The sequence below is a fragment of the Stegodyphus dumicola genome, chromosome X1 (assembly GCF_044657685.1).
Source record: "Stegodyphus dumicola isolate Sdum_Otavi_A_Nest chromosome X1, ASM4465768v1".
Classification (NCBI taxonomy): Eukaryota; Metazoa; Arthropoda; class Arachnida; order Araneae; family Eresidae; genus Stegodyphus; species Stegodyphus dumicola.
This window is the reverse complement of record NC_140780.1, coordinates 250156230-250177098: the sequence shown is the minus strand read 5'-3', so window position 1 is coordinate 250177098 and position 20869 is coordinate 250156230. Positions and strand designations below refer to the sequence as shown.

At 31.6% G+C, this 20869-nt stretch overlaps 1 protein-coding gene across 2 annotated transcripts in view; it reads left to right on the top strand.

Moving 5' to 3' along the window:
• Positions 1-20869, top strand: part of ACC (acetyl-CoA carboxylase) — a 231818-nt gene that overhangs the window by 169839 nt on the left and 41110 nt on the right. The window contains exons 43-47 of one of the 2 annotated variants that reach the window (XM_085807436.1): positions 3568-3665; positions 4211-4321; positions 4414-4557; positions 4636-4756; positions 8133-8317. In XM_085807436.1, coding sequence (XP_085663562.1) covers positions 3568-3665; positions 4211-4321; positions 4414-4557; positions 4636-4756; positions 8133-8317 — 659 coding nt within the window. Of the gene's footprint in view, positions 1-3567; positions 3666-4210; positions 4322-4413; positions 4558-4635; positions 4757-8123; positions 8318-20869 lie in introns of both variants that reach the window. The other variant, XM_085807435.1, reaches the window with a different exon arrangement.

Here is a 20869-nt window from a genome sequence, read left to right as displayed (position 1 = left end):
TTTTTGTTTTTAGTGTTTATTTTTTGCTTTCAGTGCTTTTTTTTTTTTTTTTTTTAAATGAAAGCGCAATTTTTCCCCGTACCAAAGCCAAAACTAAATAAACAACTTTTCTTCCTAATATGGAATGTCAGATGGTGAATCATACTCCCGGAAATAGCTTTTCCCCCTTTTTCTGCATTAACATAACCTTTGGTCTGCACGGAGAGTACAGACAGGTGCCCGTCGTTCTGTTGGTCAAAGAATTGCGAAAGCAGTTGAAAATTCCGGTATATTCGGCATTCTTTTCCTCTCACCCAAATACTACACACGTTTGAATTTCTATCAAGATCTTAATAATTTGCATTCTCGTTCCGCTTGGTCAGTTCCGTGTTTATTATGATCGTTATGCTTATATTATGAGCATATGTATGGATGTTTATAATAACATAGTTGCAGTAACTGCTGAAGTATAGTAAACTTCCAAAAATGGTTGTGTTTTAACACAGATTATCTTTCTAAGGAATAATATTCGGAATGGCTTAAATAAAGGGAAAGTAATTTAATAGTCAAAATAATTTCATTTCTTTGGCCAATACATTATACAGTACGAATGTTGGGAGGTTCTCCCCTTTTCCACAAAATCTCGAATATTGAAACTGTTATAGTTCGCTGCAAAACAAGCAATGGACTTTTTTTTTTTAATTTATTTATTTATTACTTTCCGATCTGGATTGAATAGGACTAAAAGTTCTGCGGTCTACCAACCCAAGTGAAGAATGATTCTATTCCGGAAATTTAGCACAGTTTGTTGAAAATCAGAATGAAAAACACCCCAGATTGTTTCTCCCAATACCGGCAGCTGTTGAATCCGATTGCGTAATATCATGTAGGGAAGAATTACGGCGCACGTATTGCGCAATAACGTTTGCGATATTTTGCAGAGATAATTAATTTTGATGTTCGGTCCCAGATTTGTTTATGAACACTTAAAAGAGTTTTCCTGGGCTTGCAGAGCAGAATATTTTTCTGTTATATTGAAATGTCAAAAGCATTTATTTAGCGGAAAAATCTAAAGAACGGCTACAATCTATCGCCCTCCGCTCCTCTTTTTACCGCTGTCCGAATATTCGCCAATTTTCGAGTGTGCGGGTATGTAAGCTTTTACTGTTAAAGGATGACTGCAGGAAGCAAATTTCTGTCTTCTGATTTCAGAAATGTTCCTCTTTTTTATTTAAATTACTTTGCTTGCAATATCTGTTAAGGGAAAACTGATATACGATGAAAATTTAGAAAATGTTCAGAATTTAGATTTAAATTAGTTAAATATCAATAAGAGTGGAAAAATAAATTGTATTTATTATTAAGTTCCAAGCGAATAGAATAAATATGCCTTATTATTATTTATTTCCTCTATTTTGAACTGAAATTTCATCATTAAATCTTGTAATATAGTTTAGTTCTGCATAGTTTTTTTTCTCTCATTGTAAACTAGTTCTGTAAATTGGACTGTTATTTAAAATTAAAAAAAAGTAATTATTTTCCATGGTTGAGGTAATGCTTATTCTCTCTTAATAAATACTGCATTTCTCATATTTTAAATTACGAGTCTAATTTTTAAGGTTATACAGTTGTGTATAATGTAATTAAACGGGTGCTTATTTTTTTCTTAAAATGTGCTTGAAAAGTGCTTATAGGTGCTTATTTTTTAAACTGAAATGTGGCTGTGAACCCTGTATAACATTGATTTATTTTTAACTTGTGTTTCTTATTTATTAACTTAGTTCTGATATAACTTATTTTTCAAAAAATCATTCATGTATGACTTTCATTGTGTTGATTCATGTAGGAAATGTTATACATTTTTGTGCTATATGTTATTGCATTTTTTAAATCTTGCATGGTGGAAGGGCTGATGTTATTATCGAAGTATACAAAATTGTATACACAGCACAAATTTGTGATGAATTTTTTCCCCTCTTGAGACAAAAAATCAAAGCATCATGAATGGAGAAGGGCTGTTCTCTGTTTATGGAATGCAAACCATCTGTGAATGGTATGCTGCAGCTTTATTTAGAAAAAATTCCTCAGCAGCATAACTGGTGGTGAAGGCAATCCAGTGGGAAAATAATTTTGATGATGGGAGGAAAATTTCTCTTGAGATGCATAAATGTTAGGGACAGAAAGACATTTAATTTTAAAGTAAGTACCATTCTTAACTCATCAAGAGCTGTAGGTAGTAATGCCAAGCATCTTCTGCTGGATTTATGTCCGAAGACCTGCTGACTGGCTCCAATCTAAGCTTAGCTTTCCTTCATTCAGTACTGGCATCTGAAGATCTGATTAGTGTGAGGATAAGAAATATTTTTCCATGAGCAGAAAATTTGGATCAACAAGCTGCTTTCAAGTGTTTCGGACAGAATAGCAGGATCCTGTCTGTTTTAATGCGCAATATTGATATTACCTCTTTGAACACATATCATTCTGTTACTTTCAAATCTAGTCATTTGGCTTTCTGTTAGCCCAGTCTAATAAACCAGTGTCTCCAAAGAAATCGTAAATTTGATGGCTGATAATGTGTGACTTGTTCAATTGTGGTAAACTGATTTTCACTGAGCAAACTTGTACCTTAATTTCTAGAGGATGCAAACTGATTCACCTGAACTTTATAACTGAAGGATTACAAGCCATATCTCCTGGCATTCAAGCCACCAAGTTTTCAGAATATCATTCGTTTTGATAACTGCAAATGTGTATGGAGAGCTGAGAGATTTCCTCGTACATTAACACCAAGCAAAATCGACAGATTCCAAAATTCTAGACATATATATATGCACTGTGCATCTTTATTATTAGACATATATACTGGAAGTTGCTTGCCATTATCTCCATTTGAAGACTATGCAGAATTATTCTTCATCCCAACCAGTCTTGCCAAATTACAGCTTCTATTTTGACACCACTATGAGATGAATGTACAAATAAAATAGGCAGATGAACCTTCTGTAATTTCACATATTCAGCATGTTATCATCCAAACTCCAATTAACATTTTAAGATTTATATGTATAACATACATACTGTAGATTTTAAATCAGTATGGTTATTAAATATTTCCTCATCTAATTAACTATGAATTTCAAGCATGACAAAAGAAGTCAGTGACATGCATTAATATAAGATTTTAATCTTTACTCGAGTTAAAGTGTGGTGTATATGTTTTTGATTTTCTTAAAATAGGTGTTTAGATATGGATTTAATGAGATGTTTTCATTTAGGCCTTGCTGAAAACTACAATCAGTATCAGAAAGGCAATTTCTTGTCTAATTTACCTGATATTTAAGCTAGTTTCATGGCTAAGGTTTCAAAGTATTTTACCTGTAATGTACTCAATTCTGTGTAGTACAGCAGTTTTGGAAAGAATAAGTATGATGGTATAAGAGAATGTTATGCGACTAACCAATTTTCATGGCTAAATATCCCAGATGTTTACACTTTTGCTTCTGTTTGAAAATAAGCTACAATTTATTAATATAAGTATTATTTAAATGATAAAATCTAAAACATTTATTTTGTGAATCTTGTTTACAGGTAAGGATGAAGGACTAGGTGTGAAGAACTTAAGGTGTGCTGGAATGATTGCTGGTGAATCTTCTCAGGCTTATAAAGATATCATCACCATAAGCATGGTAATTTTTTATTGCACTATATAAAAATTCTTCCAGTTATTTTAGATTTTACTTCTAGACTTCCAATTGTTTTCTACGTCATTGTCATATCTGTAGTAAATATAATTTATAACAATGAAGCTAACAGTAGTTTTGAAAGAAATTTTCATTACATGTTTATCTACTTTACTATCTTATCTAAATATAAATTGTAACAATGAACTTAACAATAGCTTTTGAAAGAAATTTTCATCACATGTTTAACATAAATTATATACTTAAGAAGAGGAAATCATTTTTCCTATGTTAAACATGTAATTGTTCATATAAAATGGCCAGTGCTATGTATAATTATATTTTTAGCATAATGTTGCAGGCTTTATTGTCAAATAAAAATTAAAAAGCAATTCAATAAATGAAACTTTTTACTCTGACCTATCAGAAACTTACTTTTTACTTTGACCTTATGTGTAAGGAGAAATGATTAAATGGATTTTCAGTGGGTATAGAAATCATATTGAATAAGCCATTGAATTGCTGTTCTAATTGGAGTCGTATTTATATAGGTGACATGCCGAGCAATAGGAATTGGAGCATACCTTGTGAGACTTGGCCAAAGAGTTATTCAGATTGAAAATTCTCATATCATACTGACTGGAGCTGGTGCATTAAACAAGGTATTTTCCATTAATAATGTTGTAAAAAGTGCTTTTTTCGGGGGGGGGGACTGAATGTATATGATTGAAAATTTTTTTAATTCTTTTGAAAGCTTCTTGGTCGGGAAGTATATACATCCAATAACCAACTTGGAGGTGTTCAAATCATGCACAATAATGGGGTTTCTCATGTTACTGCACCAGATGATCTTGAAGGAATCTACATAATGCTGAAGTGGCTTTCTTATATGCCAAAAGTATGTCACTATTGGTGTCTAATTTCTTTTTATTTTAAAATATATGCATTTTTTTATCTTATTATGTTTGTATCATAGTGTCGAGGTGCAGAACTGCCTATAATGGAACCACTAGATCCTGTAGACAGAGATGTAATTTTTATCCCTACAAGACTTCCATATGATCCAAGGTACTTATTAGCTGGAAGGGAAAGTCCAAGTAAGTGCAATTTAAAGGTTATTTGATCATTTTATTTTTAACTCAGAGTACAGTACAAAGTACAGTTTAGGTCTTTGATTTATTTCTGCTCTATTATTATTTTAGCAGGTTTGTAACATGGGTACCATATCCTGCAAAGTAATTTTAAGTTTTTAGACAACATTCATAAAATAAACTATTTTCACCATATAGAAAGAAGAAACTGATTGGCATGTTGGGACGTTTCAAAAATTAAATCTTTTATAATTTAAATCCCAGATTTGAGTGTTCAACTATTTAATTGCCACCATTCGAGTATATAATTGAATTATAGATAATTTTCCATGTGTATATTGTTTTAGTTTTGTGTTATCTTTATTTGTACAGTGCAGCCAGAAAAGTGAAAAGAGAAACAGAGATCATTTTGTAATTTACATATAAAAGCAAGATTTTGTTTATAGTTTATCACATAACATTATAGGCAAGTTGTAATCCATAAAATAGAATTGATATACTTAGTTAGTACTTGTGCTATATATCGGATATTTTTAAAAACTGAAATTTTTCATGTATGATTTTTACTTCAGCTACGTTTTTCTTTTTGAATCCCTTCTAGTAATGTTCTTGTGCAGCCAGTTGGTTCTTTACTGTCACTTGTTTGATATCCTGTGTGTTTACAAATTATTAATCTTAAGTTAGTATTATAGTTTGTATGTTTTCACAATTATCTTTCTTTTGGTCTTACGTTTTTTTAAGTAACTAGTCATCTGCTACCATTCTTATTTGAAGCATTGTGTATACATGCATATTGTGTATGTATACACATGAAAACACTGAAATGCCTACTTATATTTGTCTTATAATTGCTGCTACTATTTCCATTAATGTAAAATAAACATATGCAAGTTAAATTTTGATAAGTACCACTTAAAACCATGCTGTGTGTGCATCTATGAAAAGCACTACTGACATACAATAAAATTGATTATCAGTATTAAATGCATAGAAGCAATTAAGTACAGTTATTTTCCTCTTCTATGAGGATCTTTTTTAGCAGCAAGAATCTCTATAGTCAAGAGCTTGAGTGATCCATGTACTTACTGTGTCTGGATAATTTTGCAGATTAGATTAGTCATGCCTTTTTTAGTTTTTGGTTGTGTTTTATGTTCTTTGCTTCATTACAGTTAAAGATGATATCAGGTGAGCTGCAGAATCATCCTCAGTCAACTTCCTAAAATTGAGAGGCCTTTGATGATGAGAGACAGAGTGCAGATTGCTAAAATTCCCTGACACTGGTCAGGAAGTTAGGCTGTTGTGATCTCAAGTTGAAGTATCACTGAATAAGTTATTGTTTCGGCAATGTCAGAGTATGTCATTTCTCACCTCTTAACAGCTAGAAGACTGCAACATGTAAGGGAACTGCACACTCATATTTTTTATCTGTATGTGGTCTGCTGTACTATCAAATACCTGAAACATATCGTATTATAACCACTTGTGGCCAAATAAATGAGGCAACTGAATAGTGATGATTTAACCCAAGTTCAAATCTCAGCAAATGGGCTGGTTGCATTGGTGTTTTTATGACTTTCTCATGTGGTGTGAAGCTAGTTTCCTTTAGAAAGTTTCCATGAAGGCAGTCCGTCTTGTTTAGGCAGGAAGCCCTAGCATGTGTGTTTTGTATGTTATTCAGTTAAAAATAATATAAATCTTATCTTTTAAGAATATTTTGTTCTGCAGGCACATTATTCCCAAGCCAAACAGCTTTGTGTTTAATGCCTACAAGAAGCATGTACTGTTTCAAAAGCTAATTTTTAAGATTAATTTGTAAAATAGGTAATATATTAATTTTTTTTCACTTGAAAAAATTCTTTCTTTACAGTATAATAGTGTTCAGTTATTGAAACGTGTGTAAACTTCATGAAATCTAATTCATAATAGCTTCAGTAATGGTAGTCCTAAAAATTATTCCACAAAACTGTCATTTCAAGTTTTAATAAACTGATTATAGATTAAAAAAAAAAAAAAAGGGATATTGGAATTGCTGAATTATGCTAAAAATTCTAATGCCATGTTTCTCTGATTTCTGCAGCTATAGCTAATTGTATCATTCTGTTGTTTTCTCACCCTTATTATGGGGATGAAAACTTTGTTGTTGATAAATAGTTATTGAAACCTTGAAAAGTTCCATAATTATTTCATCTATATTTGATACATTTATAATTTTTATTATTATTTATTCAAAATTTATATTTATTTAATTTTAATCTCTTAATATTTACTTCATTTACTTTCTTGATAGCTTTCTGTAGCTGCCATTTTTACTTGCAGAATTTGAATCTTAGCCAAAGTTGGCAAAATGCAGATACATATAGTCAGGTAAAAGTCAGGCTTCATTACATTTAAGATTAGGTTTCAACAAAAATAAACAAGAAATGAACAACAAATCAATAATGTAATAACTTTTTCCCAACTTTCAACAAACTGTTCAATGCCTTGACAGTAGAAATAACCATCTCTGAATAGCTTAAAGCAATTTTTAGCCTTCCTAAGAAGCATTGCTTCTTCGCCATACACTTTGCATATCTCTTGAGCAGCTTCTGTGACTTTGGCATCTCAATTAAACACAAAAAGCAAATAATGACATGAAAAGAACAAAAAGTGTATCAGCATAAAAAAATGAAGCACACTATTTTGTAGAGCACAAATTTCTCTCTCGAATAACATAAGACACATTGCCAAAACATTTTTATTTTCCATGCAGAATTTTGCCTGGAATAGTCAGGACTTGGGGCCAACTCATTAATTAAAGGAAGTTGGCAGTAATCCTTCAGATTTATAGGCCATCATATAAAAATAATTAAAAATTATTTAGTTCATTCAATCCTTGTCCTTTGATTAAATTGCCCACATAGAAATTACTTTAAACTACTGCATTCTGTGATTTGTAATATGCAAAGTGAAATAAGTTTGTATTTTCTAGTAATTATATCCATTTCAATAAAAAAAAATATGCTTAATACCGTCACTAAAGAAATGAAGAGCAATCATATTCAGAATTACTGCAGTGGAATCAAATGGGGAAACTTGTTCAAGAGCTGCTATTCAGTTGGTTCAACTAAAAAGTTTTTAAAGCAAAATTTTTTGCTTCACTATAAGTTCAATGTAAAAATGTGTAATCTATAAATTCTCGTACGTCTCGTATGAATGCTTTCTTGTGCTCTAGCATTGCTTTTCAGCTCTCTGTCTTAGTGTGAATCCATCTTAAAAGATTTAGGAGTACCTATAACTAGGCCTTGGGAGTGAAGGGGGCTGTAGTTCAAACATTAATAGTGTTTACATGTTTAAAATCTTTACACTGTGCTTTTCACATGAAAAATATTTACAGACCTTGCAGGTTTCTGGGAAGATGGCTTCTTTGATTATGGATCTTTCATGGAAATTATGCAGCCATGGGCGCAAACTGTAATATGTGGACGAGCACGTCTAGGAGGTATACCTGTAGGTGTTATAGCTGTAGAAACACGCACAGTAGAAATTGATATTCCTGCTGATCCTGCCAATTTGGATTCGGAAGCAAAGGTTTGTGTTTGATTTCTTAATTGGCGATCGATTTAGTTTCAATTCCAAAACTTAAAATTATTAATGTTAGTTTATATTGCTTACATTAATGTGTTATCTTGTGTATTTGTAATTTTTAGATTTTGCTTAAACATTTTAATTTTACAAAATGTGGAAGTAAATCTTAACATTTACTTCCACATTTTGTAAAATTTTTTATTGCTTTTTTTTTTCCATGGGTAAAGTAAGAACATAAAATCGTTTAACATAATTAATTTCATTATAAGCTTCATTTTCAGTATTACCAAGAAATAGCTTCTTGGGTATTTCTGATGTGCAACTTGCATCATGAACTACTTCCTTGGAGTGTCTTCACGTTTATACTTGATAAATGGAACTAGGATTTCAGACTTCCCGGTTTGCCCAAATTCTGTAGACTTATAGTGGATACTGATAGGAATAAATATATTTGAAAAATTAATAATGCACCTGTCTGCAGAAGAAAAGATAATCAAGGCTCTAGTTCTGAGTAACGTTTATTTTGTTTAAAAGTCATGCATTTGTGCCTCTGCAAACAGTATGGTGGTTGTTGCAGCCTAACAATTTCCAGTGCTATTAAATGTGAGTTTGAATCCTAGGTAATCCATGGTTATTTGTGACTAGTGTCTTTGTGGAAAGTATGCATTTAAAATCTGTCAAACCGAAAGTTATCTTGGTTGAAAGAAGGTGTGAGTTGGTGGTTGAGAGAAGAGAGCAAAAGCTCTTGACATCCATCCCTCAGGATACTGTTGGGCAGAAATGAGATGGAGTTTAAGAAAATAGCACACATATGCTTTGCCTAAAATAAATAATCTAATAAATTCTATTCTGCATTTTTTGTGATTCCTAGTAGAATGGTTGGTAGAATGTAGCACTGTAGATGAGAAGTCATTGATTTATGTCCAGCTGTTGATAGCACTCTTTTTACAGTTGTAGTAATTCTTTTACATGATTTTATTCTGTGAGAAAATTTACGTATACAAAATAATTTTAAGGGAATAATGGAGAAAATTTAAATTAACCTTTATTAAAATACACTTTTATTGTTTTCCGAGGCGATGTAAATAGTGTGAATGCTTTAATTTGTCATTAGATGGTTCTGTCCAACATCTTCACTCTTAACATGCATCATAAGAAGGGATATTGACAAATCTTTCTTCTTCTTGACACATGGCAACATAGCAGCTTCACTTATCGTTTATGTCATATAGAAAAATGCAGCATTTCCTCAACATTGCCGATGCCACTACACTGAGTGACAAAATTCAGGGGCGGGAAAATTTTTAGAATTTAGGAGAGGCACTGGGCTGCAGTATTTGGCACTTATTGAGATTGTATGGTTTTGCAGATGTGTAGCACTTCTCCCTGCCCCTAGGGCTGAAAGCATGATCCTAGCAAATAAGAGCCCACTTAATAGAAACCATCCCATAAGAAGTCTCCACATAAACAAAATCCCATAAGAAGTCTCCACTGTGATAATAGCCCAAGCAACAAATACCCACCCTGATAAAAGCCTACATGATATTTATCAATATGGAATGCATGATCGTGATAATAAATGAAGAATTTGAGTCTGATTTTTTATGTCAAAAATATTTATCACTATTCTATTTGTTTTATTATGTCAAAAACAGGCTGCTTTCTGATAAAGGGGATAGCTGTAACATGTTGATGATAAATTTGAAAATGTCAATTATTTATTTTCATTTCATTTGATTAATTTATCTATATTGTGTGCATGTATGAAAGTGAAAAATATCACTTTGAATATATCACTTTTCCAATCCAATCTCTGTAAACTAAAATGCCATTCTGTTAACCCTATCTGAAGCTAGCACGTTTATTCCATTCATTTGTTTCCTTTTATATGATCTGTGGTACCTGTGCTGGTCTTATTTTCTGTCTTTTTTTTTTTTTTTTTTTTTTTGTCTGAAAGATTAATGAGAAGAGAAATTCTTTACAGCAAATATGAAATTATACACGATTGTTTGCTGAAAATTCTAACAGTTTGGCTGCTCGGCATTTCTCTGTTTAAAAAACAACTTCTAGATTGCAGAAAGCTGTGCGCTAATTTCTCCAACAGATCCGTTGTTTTGGCGATGACGAAACAAACCAGCATCGTAAAAAAATTCCGAAAATAAAGCAATTATTAAAATATTTTTCCCATAAACTCTAGAAATGTAAATTAAAGAAATAAAAAAAGTGCGATATTTAGTGATTTAATGCTATACTTTTCACAGAACAGTTTAATTTTAATGAAATATTTTCACAAGTTTTCGTTAATTGTGTTAGGGAAAAAAAAAATTTAAGGTCATTCGATTTTATTCGGTGAAGAATTGCAAAAATTAAGATCAAAGTTTATTGTATTATTAATATTAAATTTATAGGGCTTCTTCCTAAAATACTTTCTCATATATGACATGATGTTTTAGCTTCTGAGGTATCTTTTAAATTGAAAAATCTAAGCCAATTTATAATTAATGCTCTATTTGATCCATTTCAAATTAAAGCGCCTTTTATTTTAATAGGGAAATACGTTACATATTGGTGCTCATTTCCATGTACTTAACTTTCTCTGAATATTTCTGAAAGGGAATAAAATGATTTTTTAAAAATATTATTTAAAACTCGTAACTGAGTTATTATACAATGTAAGGAAATAATTCTTTTAATTATACTTATCATATTTTTTACTCTTGATTTCAGTAATATATATTCTAAAACTCTTTCTGCCCACCAGCGGCCGAGCGGTAAAGTCGCTGAACACTGGTAGTTCGGTCCGAGGTTCGAATCCCACGAACGGGCTGGCTGCATGGGTGTTTTCGTGGTTTTCCCCATGTGTAACATGTATACGAGCCAGTTTCCCTTAAAAAGTCCTCCACAAAGGCATCCCTCCCCTTAGGCAGATAGCCCTAGTGTGCTTTGCCATAATTAAATACACCAACTAAAACTCTTCCTTGCTTTACAATACCTTTTAACAGATTGCTTTCCCGTATGAACAATTCTTGCTTAAATAGTTTTATAAATGTATTTTTCAACAGCATTTCAATTTGTTTACAATTCAGTGTTAAGGTTATTATATATTTAAATAATATTTATAATCATTATAAATTTAGATACAGTTAATAATTAGATTTCTTGCCAGTAACTATCACAGTATATGTCTTGTGTTCCACACATTTGTGTGAAACTGTATATAATTTTACACGAATGTGTGGTTTTAAATCAAGGAAAAGTTAACTTATTTACATATCTGTGTGTATATATATATTAATTTTGATGAGGATTGCAGCATTTAGAAGCTTCTGAATGTAAACAAAAAATAGCCCATTTGGAGACCGAAGCATCGGAGCAATGCTTTACTCATAATGCGGGTTTGGCCCCTCCTTCCTTTCTTACCTCCATGCTTCCCATTGCCTACTCTCGACAAACATCCAGTATCCAAGACAAACATTAAATTTAAAAACTGCAAAGAATTATCGCCTTCATTTTTCTAAGGGGCAACAATACCAATATCAGCAACAATGGCAACAGTGATCATGATGAGAGATAATTATTGATTTGATGTGATTTCATCAGAAAACATGAAATTTAAAAAAAACCTCATTTGCATTTTGAAAAAAATCGCTTCGAGGTGCAGTGCCTCCTCTTGTGTAGATGCACCTATGTACCAAATTTCATAGCCCTGGGACTATTAGCATATGTGCAGCATGAATGAAAGACACACACACACACACAGAGTCTTCCTTTTATTATATGTAGAGATAATCAGAATATACATTATTGTTATTGTAGTAAATGTGTAAATAAAATAATAGCAATCAAAAACATACAAGCTTGATTATTGTTGTTAATCTTACTTTTACCTTAATGAAAACTCAAGAGATAAAATAATGTCCATGTGAATTAGATAAAGATCCATTCTAAAATGTTCAGAACTGCAGTAAATACTATAATTTTCGCATATTGTATTTTTCACATATTATTGCTAGATATGGATGTTTCTTTGCCTACATGAAAGGGAATGGATGAATGATGCTTACTGAATATATATTTTTTATTAATTTATTTATCTAATTAAATTTTTCTGAGGTTTCAGTTTTTGCTTGAGTACTCAGATTTTTTTGGAAAGGAAGAACGTTTAAGAGTTTTGATAAACGAAAATAAATCATTAAATCTTTAATGTTCTATCAATCAAATAAAACTGTTTTTCACCTATCGAATATAAGCTGTTATGCATACTACTTATTTCGACAAATGCTCAGTATTCTTATCTCCTTTGAAGTCCAAAGAGATTTTTTATAAAACTAACTCCAATGAAAGGTTGATTTTTGTTTGATTTTATATATCTTTTAATATCTAATGACAGTGACACAAAAGAAAAAACGTTCTTTGTAATTATTCTGAAGACATTCTGGAAAATGCTTAGTTTATTTACGCAAAACATATGTTCTTCACCCTTTGCCATTAAATGGGTAATATGTTTATACCAAAATTGATTTACTAGCTTTATTGACTCAAATACTGATCTGATACACATTTTTGTAGTTTAGAGTTTTTCAAAATAATATGAAAATATTTGTCAGCAGGAGAGTTTTGATTAAATAAATCTCAACTTTTTCTAATGCTCCCAGAGAGAAAAAAGACTTCAGTCAGTAATTACTTGAACTCAAAATTTTTGATAAACTGATCCTTTTTCAAATGGCTTCAAGATTATTTTCTTGTACTTTCCTTTCTTGATATGTCAAAATCAGACTATATTCCCATATCCGGTGGAACTAATACCATTTTGTGAAATTTTTGAAATATGAAATAATTTGTTCTCCTGTGACCTTTTGGAAGAAACTGTGTGCTTTCTTGGGATGATTAAAAGGTGCACTTTAAAAGAGGAAAAGTATTTTATAAAAAAAATTAGCTGTTTCCCTGCTCTGCACTTTTATGTTATTAAAGCATTTGATGTTTTCATCTCGACTGTTTTGTTGAGCCCATAAAAATCCAGAAATATTTTCCTGTGAAATTTGATTTATAAATGAACTTTAATTATGTTTTACAAATTTCTTTTGAATACTAATAAGCAAAGTAGGATAAAATAACTTTCAAAAGCAATTGAATTCAATAAGTAACATGTTTTTTATCGAATTAAAATTTATTTTTAATGTGCAAGATAAGTTTTCTTACTTTGCTGTATTCATGGTCTGTAAGCTTCAGTATTAAATCCTCTTTTTCCAAAGTTCAATCTTTTGTTATTTAAACTGTATCAATGGTTAAATTCATTTTCAACCATATGAATGTTTATCTGCTGAACGATAAAGTTCCTGATCAGTGGTAGATTGGTCCAAGATTTCAATCCGCGGATGGGCATTTTCATAGTTCCCCCCCCATCTATCACATTTGTTTGAGCCAATTTCCCTTTCAAAGTCCTCCACAAAGGCATCCCTTTCCTTAGTCAGATAGCCCTCCAGTGCTTTGCTATAAACAAAACCATATGAACACTAAAATGAAATGTATTACTCTTGTATAAATTTTAAGGTTAGTTAGTTCTCAGCACCACCTGCTATATGATTATGAGGGGACAGGCCAATCCAAAAAACATGACAAAATAAATGGTTACATAATGGAATGTAACAAACTTAATAAACATCTGGTAATAAGTTCAGATCATACAATCACACAAAACGAACATAAAAGCTCAGAAGAAAGAAAGGAAGGTTATCTTAAAAAAAAAAAAAAAAAAAAAAAAAAAAAATTTTAAATCAAGAAACATAAAGCAGGTATATACATTCCATATACTCTGGGTGAAATTAGTATATAGAGGTATTGTTTTCATTTCTGTATCTTTTTTATTCCAAAGTTTTAAATCTTTATAAGATTTACTTTCATATATTTATAATTATTCAAATCTTCTTAAAATTATCAAGATTCATCTTAAATTTATAAGTTTACTTCAGTTATTTCTGTTTTCAATATGATTTTCTGCTTTGTTATATCTCGATACCAATCAATCCAATGTAATCAATGTGCTTTGATCCAATGTAAATTCAAGATATATTTCTTTTGTAGTTATAAATATATCTGCTTAATTTCATTAACAATATTATTCTTTTGAAAAGGGTGGGAGAGCAGCACCATAAGAGCAGATAAGGCATCTGAGTATAAATTAATGTAATACTTCATGGATAATTTCTTAATCCAGGATATAGCCATTTTAATTGCCAACAATTCTGCTTCATAAACTGAATTTCTTGGTTTTAGAGTAAAGGTTTTATAATCAATTTCAATACCATGAAAAAATACAACAAAGGCACAGCTGATGCTCTCCACAAACCCTGTTCCATCTGTATAAATTTCAATTTCTCCAGCTGAAATATAGTCTTAGTGATAGATATACCGTAAGATTCGCTAGGATGGCTTAAACTCAGATCATGTTCTAAAAAAGGCCTTGCTGGTAATTTCTTTATCTTCATACACTATTTTCTGTTTTATATTATATTTCAGACAAAATTTGTCATAAGTAAATTTATATTGTAGTGAGAGAGGTGGTACACCATCCAGTAAGCACACAACTTCTGTCGGGACTGTTCTAAATGATCTTGTAATTGCAGGCGTCCAGGCCCTCTGCAATGAGTCTAATTTCTGCTTTGTCTTGACCAGCTTCTCTGCTCGATCACCCCATGCGCCAATACCATAAAGAATTTTCAGTATAATAACATTTTTGTAAATATCCTTGAGGATAGAGCTTTTGTTAGAAAGAGTGATCAGAGTAAAAAGCATTTTATAATGATTTAAAAATTTTTCTATCTTTCGTTGTATTATCTTAAAATGTTCTATAAAATTCAACTTATTATCGATCACTATGCCCAGGTATTTAAACATATTCACAAATTTTATTCTTTTTATCATATTTCAGTCTGGGGTTTCTAACTTTTCTTCCACCTCGAGAGAAAAACATACCTTTTGTTTTCTCAATATTAAATTTTTATATTTTGCTCAATACTCCATTTCTTAAAAACATTTTCAAGCAAGTTAAAAGTAACCTCTATTTTTCTGATGGTGTCTCATGTAATAGTTACCATAATATCATCGGCATAACAGGTAATATTCATATCAGGTACATTTTCTTGCAGTAATGTATTTGCTATGACGCTTTTAGAACAGGGGAGCACTACATGAGCCCTGGGGACAGCTTTTTCCAATTTTATAATGAAGATTAATTTTATTAGAGTTGCCCAGAAAAATTCTCTATTCTCTATATAACTTTTAATTATATCAAATAGATCTCTTGAGATGCAAATTTCTTTTAATATAGACAGTAGGGAGAACCAGCTATAGAGTCAAATGCCTCTCAGACATCGAAGGAAACCAGGACCGCATGTTTACTTTGTCACTTTTCTCTGACATGTTGGATCATATTGTATAATGCTAGATCGGTAGACATATTCTTTCAAAAACCATATTGATTTGAATTGATAATATTATTTTTTGTTAAAAAGTGCTCAAGTCTTTTTGTGATGAGTTTATCTAGGATTTTTGCATTGGTCTTTAATAAGCAGATGGGTCTATGTCCACCTGTAGATTTAGGAACAAGAATCAATTTTTCAAATATCAGGAAAAGTCTTAAAAACCATACTTTTGTTGTATATATTTTGTTGTAAGTAATATATAAAAAGAGGTGAATTTCCCAAAAAGAATAATTAAAGTAGTCTCGATTCCGAGTCCAGGGGCAGTGCCATCTCTGAGGCTAGGAATAATATCAAATATCTCTTCATTAAGTAAATGCTCGCTCTACTTCCTCATTTTCTTCCATAAAAATGTTTCGATAATCAGGATAATTAGAACAATAATCCATCCTCAGGGTGTCTTTAGTCAACTTATCGTAACATTCCATGGCAGACATGGATACATTACAATTATCCTTATATAAAATAACTTTCTTTCCTTTATTTTCGGCATACTTGTAAAACTTTCATAATAAATCTTGTTTTTATTGAGCAAATAATTTCAAAAGTCTCTTTTTAATTGCTGTTTGAATACTGCAAAACTATTTTGTAATAAATTTTCCTTTGTAATCTTGTCTCCACATCCAGACATTATCTGAGTACTTTTCCACACAGCTTTTGTCTTTCATCTTAAAATATCTAATTCAGGGGTCCACCAGGTTGTTCTCTGACTCTCATTCTTTTTTACGTCTTCAAAATTTATATTTTTGTCTTTTCTTCTAGCCTGAGGGCCACATTATTCAAACTGACTGTATCTCTAACAGTTGCAAGTTCATTTTCAAGTTTTATAATGTCTATTTTCAGCTTGTTGGCAAATTTTTTCATTCTAAACGAATTGTAAGAATAAGAGAATTCATATAAATTATTCATTTTTACAGCATTTAAATCAACATAAATATATCTATGGTCACTCAAGGTAGGTTCATCTAAAATATTCATTTCCTCAGTTAAAATCTATGCCCGATGACCCTAATACTAAGTCAGTCCAATCAATTCCCACTGGGGAGGAGAAAGTCGGGGGTGAGTAATCTTTGTTGAGAAGTTTCAAATCATGATCCATAATAAAATCATATAATAAAATACCTCTTTGGTACAGAGCCAAAACACCCCAATTAAAATTCTTAGGCTTAAAAATCACCTAATATTATGAAGTTAAAATTGTACAATTTTCTAAAGCATATAAATGTGCAATCAAATGCTCCATCGGTGAGAAATAAACAGAAATAATACTGAAGTTATTTTGACCATTAGCCGTGCAGACAGCCACAATACAGTCTTGTACTACGTCCACTACAAATTCAGATTGTTTCATAGTAATAATGATAGCTGTTCTGCCCATTTCAGCATGCATAACTCTCCAAGTCCCCAGAGAATGCACAATTTTATTTTGGATATAATAGGGCTTTTGTTAAAGTAATAACATTAGGAGTTTCTTTGATAATGGTATCAATTGCAGAGAGCCTACAAGCAGTGGCAGCACAGTGATTTAAATTAGTTTAAAATTTTCATAGATAAAAAGGGCTCAGAGGTAGAAAGAATATACCATATATGCTCACGTAATGTGCACACTTTTTTACTAAAATTACATCACTAAAATGCAGGTGCGGACATTACACAGGTCGTTCAAATGTCACGCTTTTTCTCTTGAGTAATTTTGGGTGTAAATTTCATTTCAAACAGCCAAGTTAAGTTCTAAGTGGAGGAAAATGGCATAAGTAACAAAAGTATCAAATTTAAAGTTGTCTAATAGTTACCTAAAATTTACAAACTTACTTTCTCCCATCCACGTATATAATATAAATTACCCCGTTTACGTTAACAATACTTGGCCCATATTAGTTCGCACAGGAGCACAATATAAAGGCACAAAATTAGCCAATACTTGCAATTTTAATATTTACTTTTACACAAATTAAATAAATGTTGGTTCTTTTAATATCTTGTACACATTATTTTTTTTAAAAAAATCTGTTCTGACACACTGTTTGAAACTTTTGGTTGTTATGTCTGCGTGTGTGAATGTAAAATCTTTCTGCTGCAAACAGTAGCATAAAAGTGAAAATCAATTGATTACTGATCTTTTACCTCTAAATAACACAAAATGACTACAGAATCATACATGTTCTAGGTCTTATTACTTCAAATCGGATACCCTTTAAAATTTGTTTTCAATGAGACAAAATAACTTCCTTTTATTAATATAAACAACTTTAAATTTCAAAAGTTATTCATTGCACATCATCATTTCTATCATAAACAATAAAAAGTAGCAATAATTAAACTTCATATATATTTAAAAAAAAAAAAACACGCCTCTGTATGTATGGCATTTGCTTTGTGGTTTCAGGGCGTGACCACTGCCCCAACAATGCTCTAGAGGCTTGGTGGTCGCACCTTGAAACCAGTGCTCTTCACAATGGCGTTTGCTTGCTTTTCAAATAGGAATGTTTATTTTTACCTGGATATAGATAAGGGGTTTTGAAATCACAGAGTTATTTTATTACTAAACAATATATGCACTTGCCCAGTAAAAAGGTCTTTCTTTTCCAGAGAATTTTCTCGGACCTCAACACACTTGCTTCCCAAGCTAGTATTGTGATTCTATAAATTATTTCCTGTGGTTTAAATTTAATGTAAATATACTTTGCTGTAATTAAAAGTAGAAATCGCATAAAGTTTCATTTAAATTAAAAATATTTTCTGAATATTTTGAGACGGAATACGAATAAAATAAGTATGAATGGGAAACGAATGATCCGTACCAAAGCCATAAAGACCAAGCGCCCCCCCCATTAACATAAAAAAAACATAAATTTCATGTTCCAGATGAAAACAAACTAAATAACACTAGAAATGTACCAGTGAAATTTAGATCCAATCAGTGTACATTTTGTAGCACAAGGAAGAAACGTCTTAGAAGAAGATACATGTGCGAAATGTGCAATGTGGGTCTATGCATGTACCAAAAAGATAAAACATGCTTTGAACAGTGTCACAAAAAATATTTGTTCTTTGAAATTAAAAAAAAAAAAAAAAAACAGTCAGTCTTTTTTTTTTATCCTTATTTTACTGAGTTTTTTAATCCATGTAGCCAAACGTCCTTATTATGTAGGTACTTATACTTTCACTGCTATAGTAAAATTACATAAATGTTTATTTTTTATTTTTTCTGACGATTTAGTTTGTAAAATAATGTAAAAAATATATAGTGTATTTGATGGCATGTAAGACACACCCTTATTTAGAAAGCTGCACACAAGGAAAAAAAAGTTTTAATAGTCCGCGCTATAGCGCGGTACCACACTAACTTAAAGTGTGGTTTCTTTTAGCTCTCACATTTTATAAAAGCCAAATAAACAATCATTGAATGTAATTACCAAACATATTTTTATTAAGGAAAATTAACAAATGGCAAGTTATTTTGAACATGATATGTAAATTTCAATAAAGAATAAATGGCAAGCCATCAAACATAATACAAAATAAAGCAGAAACAACAAAAACACGGTACCACACTAACTTAAAGTGTGGTTTCTTTTAGTTCTCATATTTCATAAAAGCCAAATAAACAATCACTGAATGCAATTACCAAACATATTTTTATTAAGGAAAATTAACAAATGGCAAGTTATTTTGAACATGATATGTAAATTTCAATAATGAATAAATGGCAAGCCATCAAACATAATACAAAATAAAGCAGAAACAACAAAAACACAGATTCAAGGAAAACGTTGCCTATCATGAAATTAGACTTTTTAATCACTTTCAAAACCATAAAAATTCTTTTCACTATTATCATCATCGAAAATGAGAATATCGTCATCACTACTGTTTCCGTCATCGCTAGTATCACCTTCTTCGAATAATGAGTCGTCTTCTGTTCCGTCAAGAGCATTACTGATTCCGCACTTCTTAAATGACTTAACAATTACTTCAGGCTTTACGTCCTCTCAAGATCTTTTTACTCACTCGTACACTTGTGAAATAGAGGGCCGCTTCATTCTACCTGAGGGTGTGAGGGCGTGATGTGGCTCTCCTATCCACTTGTTCCATCGTTCTCACACTTTTTCCTTAATTGGCTTATTCACCGATACATCTAAAGGCTGCAATTGGCTAGTCAGTCCATCAGGAATGACAGCTATTTGGGTTTTTAATTCTCTCGCTTTATTCTTTATGGTTTCAGTTCTATGGGCGCTAAACTGATCCAAAACCAAAAGAGGGGTTTTCTTAAGAGTCCACCAAGTCGCCTCACCCATACGTTCTGTAACCACAGTTTCATTCCAGCTTCGGCCATCCAGCCTTTCGGATGAACATGAACAGTTACACCCATTGGAAGTTTTTCTTTTGAATATAAAAAATGGCGGTAGTTTTGTGCCATCAGCACAACATGTTAGAACTACCATACATTGGGTTTTTTTCATGGCATGTGGTTTTTATGGTTATTGATTTTAGACCCTTTAATACTCAGTCTTGTTGGAGGGTACATCAAATGGGAGTGGAATTTCATCCATATTTCCTATTTGACTGAGCTTAAAAGAAGTTTTCTTGCATGCATTTATAACAAACCTATGAAATGCTAGTATTTTTTCTTCATAATCTGCTGGCATTTTCCGTGCAATAGTTGTTTTTGTGCACATTGATAAGCCTTGCCTTTTCATGAACCTGGAGCACCAGCCCTCAGACCCTGAAAAGTTCTGATTCCCGTGTTTTTCTGCAAAACCTTGGGCTTCATTGATTATCATTTTGGTTGAAACACTTATCCCATATTTCCTCTTATCTATCACCCACATTTTTATGGCATTTTCAAGTTCAGGCCAAGATGGAGCTAGGCATCAAAGGTTATGTTTTTGTTTTTAAGCGGTCTTCAGTTGATCTTCCTGCAGTCAACAAGTACATATCATTTTTTCAGTAAGTGGTGGACCGAAATGCCTTGCTGCTGCTCTGTTTCCATGCACTTTGGCGTAGTTTAACACTCTTAGTTTATACTTAATTGTATAGCTTAATCTTGTGTTTCCTGTAGTCATATTTTCCAGCA